We start from the raw sequence: 8,486 nt of genomic DNA, 5'->3' as shown, positions 1-8,486 counted from the left end.
GCTCTTATTTGTGTCTTCATTATTTATATCAGTTAATGCTTGAAACAACACGCTCTGATGTGACCAGAAAAGTAAACTCTGAAGGATTTTAAGCAAATCGTCAGTTGCTTATTATGTTGTATTCATTCTTCCTTTAAACAACATGCAAATGACCAGAAAAGAAGCTCTCTCGGATCTTCAGGCAAACGACGGTTGTTCTTCGTTTTTTTGTCTTCATAATGTGTTGTAAACAACATACGTATGACCAGAGAAGTACTCTCTGTTATGTTTAGACTACTGTAAGCTGCTCTTCGTGTTATCTTCATTTTTGTTTTGTTTTTAAACAACATACGAGTACATTGGACCAGAAAAATAAGCCCTGCCGTTATTTTAAGATGATCGTGAACAGCGTTTTGCCTTCCTACTTATTTTACGTGAGACCAGAAAAATAAAAACCTGTAGTTATGTTAAGGCTGAGTGCATGTTACGATGGTGCATGTAGGTGTGTGACTTGATAAGTGTGCGTTGTGATGTATGTAGATCCGTATCTCTATAATATAGGTTTATGTGGTTTAGAGCTGATTGATTCTGAGATGTTCAAGGCCCTTACAACTTCAATGAGTTATTCCAGGATTGGCACTCATGCTTTTTTTCTTTCTTCTTCTTAAAAAAACGCAGTTTAAACACGTACACGCTAAGGGCGAAAGAATCCGAGTTGAAGTCATTGAGTTACATTATAAAAACCCGACTTATTGTTGGTATCAAATCGCTATGTTTTGTTGCAGACCGTCAAACGGTGGAAAGTACTGCCTGGGAGAAAGGAAGAGATACCGAATCTGCAACACGGATGTACGTGCACTTAGTGTCCTTATAATGCCAACTTCTTTTTGTTCTGTTTTAGAAAGAGTTTACTACATGATTATTAAAAATCAGCAATAACTGATATTTGACAATGAAATTAATACCACTACAATTCTTGCTTTGGTATTTGATACCCAGTCAACTTACAGGAGTACATGATGTCATTCATTTAATTAAGGCTTTTTCGCTCAAACACCCGTCAAAAAAAGGAGTGACTCCAAATACAAAGATATACTCGTCGTGTCCAAACAACAGTGTGGTCATTTTTTCGAAGATACATACTGACACAGAGTAACGGGTCACCCAGTTGATTTGTTTTCTCAGTTGTTGGGTGGGTGGTTTTTTTTTTTAAATATATCGGTTTTCTTGGTCTTTTTCAGACATGCCCTGATGACGGCGTCAGTTTCAGGCACGTACAATGCAAAGAGTTTGCCAACATTCCATACAAGGGCAAGACGTATGATTGGATACCTGTTCCTACACGAGGTGTGTCACAGTGATTGTTTTTGGACATTTAAAGAATGTAATGTGTACTCTAGTTCACGACTGGCCACCACTGTTGGAAAGTAAATACCAAATCAGGGAAATGTCAATATGCTCACTTGCTTGCCATTTTCCATTGAAAACAATGTTGATTTTGTACCGAGGCGTATAACAGGGCAAATACTCGTGACCGAGAAATCTCATTGCGGGGATTTAGGCTCAAAAGGTTCAGTGCGTTGGCATTTTATTTGCAAATCTTTTTGATTTTAGCAAGAACATTTCACATGCACATGGTCTGTATGTTTCAGCGTGTGTTTTTTTTCCTTTTTAGTGCATATGGTGTAATATGTTACTTGTACGTTTGTCCTTAAACAGAAACACCATGCCAGCTGCACTGTAAACCGAAGGACATGTTCTTCTCGGTGCTTCTCAAGGACATCGTAACGGACGGCACTCCGTGCGTCCATGGCGGGAGGCACATGTGTATCTCCGGAGGCTGCAGGGTAAGGGACGCAACTCTGCTCTTTACGACAAGATTGCTTTGGGTCATGACTAAGTGCACGTCCTCTCTGTCGAACGAAATAGCATTGAGACCATGGCTGTTGAATGCGGTTTAAACGGAGAAGCAATAAGAACATGGATTATCCAGAAAGGCACAGCATGTGGAACTAATAAAGGCGAATGGTTTGACAACGAAACAGCAAGCACATTAAGTATTGATTTATCTTTGTAAAGAAGACCACTACGCACAGGATATGCCATCTATCAATTGAAATTGATGAGAACAGACAGTTAAAAGTGTTAAGTGTTGCTGTATCGTTAAAGTTGCGTGTGTTTTGCAGCACGTGGGGTGTGACTGGGAGATTGACTCCAGTGCCACAGAGGACCGATGCGGCGTGTGCTACGGAGATGGGTCCACGTGTACCACTGTCACACAGCAGTTCAACGAGACCAAGGAGCACGGTGACCATACTTTCCTGTTTTCCGTCTTGTCAAGCAGTTCGTGTCAATGCATGACTGTGTAAATTGTGTTGTTCAGGCCTGGGCGAGAATTGTTCACTTTCAGTCAAATCATACGAGTGTCTTTTGTTGTTTTGTTCATGATGAAACTCTCTAACCCCTGACCCTTCTCGTTTTTCTGTTTGTTTGTTATTGTCGTGTGTGTGTGTGTGTGTGTGTGTGTGTGTGTGTGTGTGTGTGTGGTGTATTTTTTGGGGGGAAGGGGGGGAAAGATTCTTCGTTTTTGAACATGAGCAGTCTTGAAATTCACAGAAACGTTGGTGAGGGAAGAGCACAAGTTGTTTGCAAATAGTTTATTTGAAAAGGACTTGGTTGTTTAATAAATCAAAAAAGTATATTTGAAAAGGATTTGGCTGTTTAATTAATCCACCTCTCATATCGTGTGTGGCAGGGTACGTGGAGGCGACGATCATCCCGCAAGGGGCACGCAACATCCGCGTGGAGGAGGTGGCCAGTGCCTCCAACTTCCTGGCGCTGGCCAACGAGCGGGGCGAGTACTACCTGAATGGCCACTGGTTCATCCAGTGGAGCGGCGACTACGAGATGGCCGGCACCGTGGTGCACTACGACCGTCTGGGCAACAAGGAGAGCTTCAAGGCGCAGGGCCCGCTCAAAGAGCCCCTCAAGATCATGGTATAGCGCACACTTTGGGACCCTTCCGCTTGCTTGTCTGTCTGTCTGTCTGTCTGTCTGTCTGTCTGTCTGTCTGTCTTTCTTTCTTTTTTTCTGTGATGCGCTACGTTCGCCTTGACAGCACGGAGAGCTTCAAGGCGCAGGGCTCGCTCAAAGAGCCCCTCAAGATCATGGTATATGGTACACACTTTGGGACCCTTCCTTATGCTTGTCGGTCTGTCTGTCTGTCTTGCTTTCTGTCTGTCTGTCCGTATTTCAGTTGTGCGCTACGGTCGCCTTGACATCAAGGTAGCTTCAAGGCGCAGGGCCCACTAATAGAGCCCCTCAAGATCATGGTATGGCACAAACGTTGGGACCCTTCTCCATACTTGTCTGTCTTTCTGTCTGTCTGTCTGTCTGTCTGTCTTTCTTTCTTTCTTCCATTCTTCTTTCTTTCTTTCTTTCGTTCTGTGATGCGCTACGTTCGCCTTGACAACAACGTAGCTTCAAGGCGCAGGGCCCGCTGGAAGGGTCCCTCTAGATCATGGTATGGCGGGGGCAGTCTTTGGGTCCCTTTCTTTCTTTCTTTCTTTCTTTCTTTCTTTCTTTCTTTCTTTCTTTCCTTGTCGTTTTCCCCCCCTGTGATGCGCTACGATCGCATTGACCACAAAGAGAGCTTCAATATGCAGGGCCCGCTCAAAGAGTCCCTCAAGATCATGATATGGCACGCACAGGCTTTCTGTCTTTGATAATTTCTTACTTTCTTTTTTTCTCTCTCTCTCTATCTTTCTTTCTTTCTATCTTTTTTCTTTCTTTTTTTCTTCCCTTCTTTCTTTCCTGATTTCTGCTGCTGCCAAGCAAGTCTTCGAGCACTAGATGAACTATGTTATAAGAACTAATGGTACAACTGAAACGATAGATATCTGTGCAGACGAGCGCAGAGGAGTGAATGTGATAAAGCAACTCCAAAGGAAAGATAGGAAAACGACCACAAAGAAAATCAGGGGATAAGTGAAGATAAAATAGAGGACCCATAACGCCACAGAGGTTTCCAAAATAGAAGAAAGAGGAAAAGAAGTGAAACAGGAGATGTTGTGATATGATATCGAAGACACATGATCAGACGAATGACGAGGAACTTACAGACAGTATACAAAATATCAAAACAGAACTTTAACGAAAAATAGCATGCATATGTGATGTGAGTGTGACAGTTGTTGGTGATGTGTGTGTGACAGTTGCTGGTGATGTGTGTGTGACAGTTGCTGGTGATGTGTGTGTGACAGTTGCTGGTGATGTGTGTGTGACAATTGCTGGTGATGTGTGTGTGACAGTTGCTGGTGATGTGTGTGTGACAGTTGTTGGTGATGTGTGTGTGACAATTGCTGGTGATGTGTGTGTGACAATTGTTGGTGATGTGTGTGTGACAATTGCTGGTGATGTGTGTGTGACAGTTGCTGGTGATGTGTGTGTGACAGTTGCTGGTGATGTGTGTGTGACGGTTGCTGGTGATGTGTGTGTGACAGTTGCTGGTGATGTGTGTGTGACAATTGCTGGTGATGTGTGTGTGACAATTGCTGGTGATGTGTGTGTGTGACAGTTGCTGGTGATGTGTGTGTGACAGTTGCTGTTGATGTGTGTGTGACAATTGCTGGTGATGTGTGTGTGACAATTGCTGGTGATGTGTGTGTGTGACAGTTGCTGGTGATGTGTGTGTGTGACAATTGCTGGTGATGTGTGTGTGACAGTTGCTGGTGATGTGTGTGACAGTTGCTGGTGATGTGTGTGTGACAATTGCTGGTGATGTGAGTGTGACAATTGCTGGTGATGTGTGTGTGACGGTTGCTGGTGATGTGTGTGTGACAGTTGCTGGTGATGTGTGTGTGACAGTTGTTGGTGATGTGTGTGTGACAGTTGTTGGTGATGTGTGTGTGACAGTTGTTGGTGATGTGTGTGTGACAATTGCTGGTGATGTGTGTGTGACGGTTGTTGGTGATGTGTGTGTGACGGTTGCTGGTGATGTGTGTGTGACAATTGCTGGTGATGTGTGTGTGACGGTTGCTGGTGATGTGTGTGTGACAGTTGCTGGTGATGTGTGTGTGACGGTTGCTGGTGATGTGTGTGTGACGGTTGCTGGTGATGTGTGTGTGACAATTGCTGGTGATGTGTGTGTGACGGTTGCTGGTGATGTGTGTGTGACAGTTGCTGGTGATGTGTGTGTGACAATTGCTGGTGATGTGTGTGTGACAGTTGCTGGTGATGTGTGTGTGACAGTTGCTGGTGATGTGTGTGTGACAATTGCTGGTGATGTGTGTGTGGCAGTTGCTGGTGATGTGTGTGTGGCAGTTGCTGGTGATGTGTGTGTGACAATTGCTGGTGATGTGTGTGTGACAGTTGTTGGTGATGTGTGTGTGTGACAGTTGCTGGTGATGTGTGTGTGACAGTTGTTGGTGATTTGTGTGTGTGTGACAGTTGCTGGTGATGTGAGTGACGGTTGCTGGTGATTTGTGTGTGACAGTTGCTGATGCAGACGCACAACCCGGGCGTGACGTTCGAGTACACAGTGCCCAATGAGAACGCCACGGACACCAGGGTGCCCGAGTTCCGCTGGGACTTCACCCACTGGTCACACTGCACGCTGTCCTGTGGCGGAGGTCAGACACGTAGCTTTTACACATATACGCGCGAACACACGCACGCACGCGGAACACACACACACACACACACACGCACGCACACACACACACACGCACGCACGCACACGCGCGCGCACACGCACGCACACACACACACATTCACACACACACATTCACACACGCACGCAAGCACACACATTCTCTCTCTCTCTCTCTCTCTCTCTCTCTCTCTCTCTCTCTCTCTCTCTCTCTCTCTCTCTCTCTCTCTCTCTCTCTCTCTCTCTCTCCCTCCCTCTCAGTTGCATGCCCAACTGACTAACCAGATACTCACGCAAAGCACACACAAGTTCGCTCAACGAGAATATGAAAACGAATATGGAAAACAAAACATGCAGACAATAAGAACGGTGTTTCAATCAGGAACAGTACATTATAGATAGCACAAGTAAGGGGTAGAGGAAAAGAGTGTGCTATACATTAGATAAAGTAGGGAAAGATGTAGTTCATATACTAACCAAACATACGAAAATATTGATTCGTGCAATCACTGCTTGAATTGAACATGAGCAGCACATCAAGGAACAACCATGAAAGATTCACAAGCTCTTGTAATCCAGATGTTCCACAAACGTACCAAGCAAACACAGACAAACAACTCATTAAAAAAAAACACGACTGAAATACACAGATTCTCCTAGGTGGTAAAACTAGACACAGTGTCAGTAAGCGCAGCGGCTAGGAGTAAGGGTGTTTTGCGATGTGTGACAGGAACCCAGCGGTCGGAGGTGATCTGTCTAGAGAAAGAGGCGGGACGTGTGGACACCACGTTATGTGACCAGGACTCCAAGCCTGACGACAAGCTCAGAGCCTGCAACGATCACCTCTGTCCAGCCAGGTGAAACTCACTTGCTTGAAACTTTGTCTTCGGACTTTGTGTCGACTCTATATTATTCGCGAAAGTTGCACATTCAGTGATCGCTCTCTTTTTATCATAAATGTCACGTCTTGCCCTGCTTTGTTGTAAAGAATGGCCAGGTGCACACACGTGCGGGCAGGGAAATTAAAGAAGACAGCAAAAGGCTGATGGGACTCAAGTTGGCGTTGCTGAATGTGTACCCAGTGCAACTGGTAACAAACGAAGACCTTACATTATTCTTAATGCCTTATAAGTGTACCATGGATGCCTTTTCAGCGTCATTCATGAACAGAGGAAGAGAGAGAAACGCACAAAGGAAAATAACGAGGCAGAGAGATTATATTGTTCTGATGGATGCTTGGTTCCAATCAATGGCCAGACGTGTGTAGCTTGTTAATGATTGTGATGTTCATGTCGGTAAACATGTTTGTTCAGATGATTGGCCAGGCGCGTATTGCTTGTTAAGGACTGTAATATACATGTCGGTAAACATGTTTGTTCAGATGATTGGCCATGCGTGTGTAGCTGGTTGAGGACTGCAATATACATGTCGGTACACTGTTCAGACATAGACCAAATAGCCTGGACCGCCAACTCGTCACGTGACCCTTCGAGGTTACGACTCTCGACTTTCAGGGGCGCGTCGCGTCCGGTTTGAAAGGCCAGCGATTCGAAGACAGTGAAAAGAAAGCACGCTCCAGTTGTTTGTGACAATGGGAGGTGACCGTGAACTGGATTTTCCAAAACTCCAAACTAAACTTAACAAAACTCATCGAAAAACATGTTCCGTATGCACTTTTGCTGAGTTTATTTTAGCATTTTCAGAACTTACCTCGGCAACTTCGTCCATGTTTACAATCGACACCGGATATCACGTCCCCCTGATTTCTGAAAGGCTTGTAAGCGTAGGTTCCTAAATGCGAGAGGCCGCTACCTCGTAATAGAGAGAAAGAGCGGAGAGAGAGCTAGTTGGCGGTCCAGGATAAATGGTCTATGGTTCAGATGATTGGCCAGGCGCACATAGCTGGTTGAGGACTGTAATATACATGTCGGTACACTGTTCAGATGATTGGCCAGGCGCACATAGCTGGTTGAGGACTGTAATATACATGTCGGTACACTGTTCAGATGATTGGTCAGGCGCGCATAGCTTGTTGAGGACTGTAATATACATGTCGGTACACTGTTCAGATGATTGGCCAGGCGCACATAGCTTGTTGCGGACTATGCTTGAAGTGCTTGTGACCTGTGTGTGCAGGTGGTGGACGGGCCCGTGGCAGCACTGCTCTGTGACGTGTGGGGAAGACGGCAGCCACAAGCGCAGCGTCATGTGTGTACGCAGTCTGGGCGAGGGTGAACAGATCGCACTGGAGGACGCAGCCTGCGGGCACCTGAAGAAACCCAAGACTGTGGAGCCCTGCAAGACCAAGGAGCCGTGCCCGGGCACCGTGCCCACCTGGATGACCGGAAACTGGACTCAGGTGAGCACCTGCACTTTGTAACTCGCACGTTGTGCGTTGGTCATTTTGAAAATGTTTCACATCAGGACCTAGGAATGTCAGATGAGTGTGTTAAAGACGTTTGTTGCTAAAGTCTGGTGGTGATTTGTATTCTTCTACGATTGGATGCTATGTCCTGTCAGCTGATTCTTTGGCATCTTTCGGTTAAAAAATACATTTCCCTTGTAATGAAAGGTTTGAGGTAGCTGACTTACTTTTGTATTCAAAGGTGAGAGCCAGGTATCATTTATCGACTGTGGATTCTGACCTTTTGCAGTGCAACGGTAATCCCTGTGCAATCCAGACACGTCCCGCGGTGTGCAGTGACGTCACAGAGGGCTGTGACCCATTTACTCGTCCTGTGACGTCAAGACCTTGCTCCAACATAACGTGTGGCGATTGGAAGACAGAGGAATGGTCAGCGGTAAGTAGCACTCTCTTTAGCCTTCAATGAAGTTATTTTGAGTAAGTCGTTTCTGA

The 8,486-nt window shown here is 45.5% G+C and overlaps 1 protein-coding gene across 4 annotated transcripts in view; it reads left to right on the top strand.

Moving 5' to 3' along the window:
- Positions 1-8,486, top strand: part of LOC138976152 (A disintegrin and metalloproteinase with thrombospondin motifs 6-like) — a 141,248-nt gene that overhangs the window by 123,525 nt on the left and 9,237 nt on the right. For all 4 annotated transcript variants that reach the window (XM_070349011.1, XM_070349003.1, XM_070348997.1 and 1 more), the window contains 9 exons: positions 765-828; positions 1,221-1,326; positions 1,699-1,826; positions 2,166-2,286; positions 2,735-2,976; positions 5,474-5,609; positions 6,360-6,486; positions 7,766-7,988; positions 8,284-8,430. In XM_070349011.1, coding sequence (XP_070205112.1) covers positions 765-828; positions 1,221-1,326; positions 1,699-1,826; positions 2,166-2,286; positions 2,735-2,976; positions 5,474-5,609; positions 6,360-6,486; positions 7,766-7,988; positions 8,284-8,430 — 1,294 coding nt within the window. The remainder of the gene's footprint in view (positions 1-764; positions 829-1,220; positions 1,327-1,698; positions 1,827-2,165; positions 2,287-2,734; positions 2,977-5,473; positions 5,610-6,359; positions 6,487-7,765; positions 7,989-8,283; positions 8,431-8,486) is intronic.

This window comes from Littorina saxatilis, linkage group LG1 (assembly GCF_037325665.1).
Source record: "Littorina saxatilis isolate snail1 linkage group LG1, US_GU_Lsax_2.0, whole genome shotgun sequence".
Taxonomy (NCBI): Eukaryota; Metazoa; Mollusca; class Gastropoda; order Littorinimorpha; family Littorinidae; genus Littorina; species Littorina saxatilis.
The sequence above is the reverse complement of the archived record's forward strand: the minus strand, read 5'-3'. Positions and strand labels throughout refer to the sequence as shown.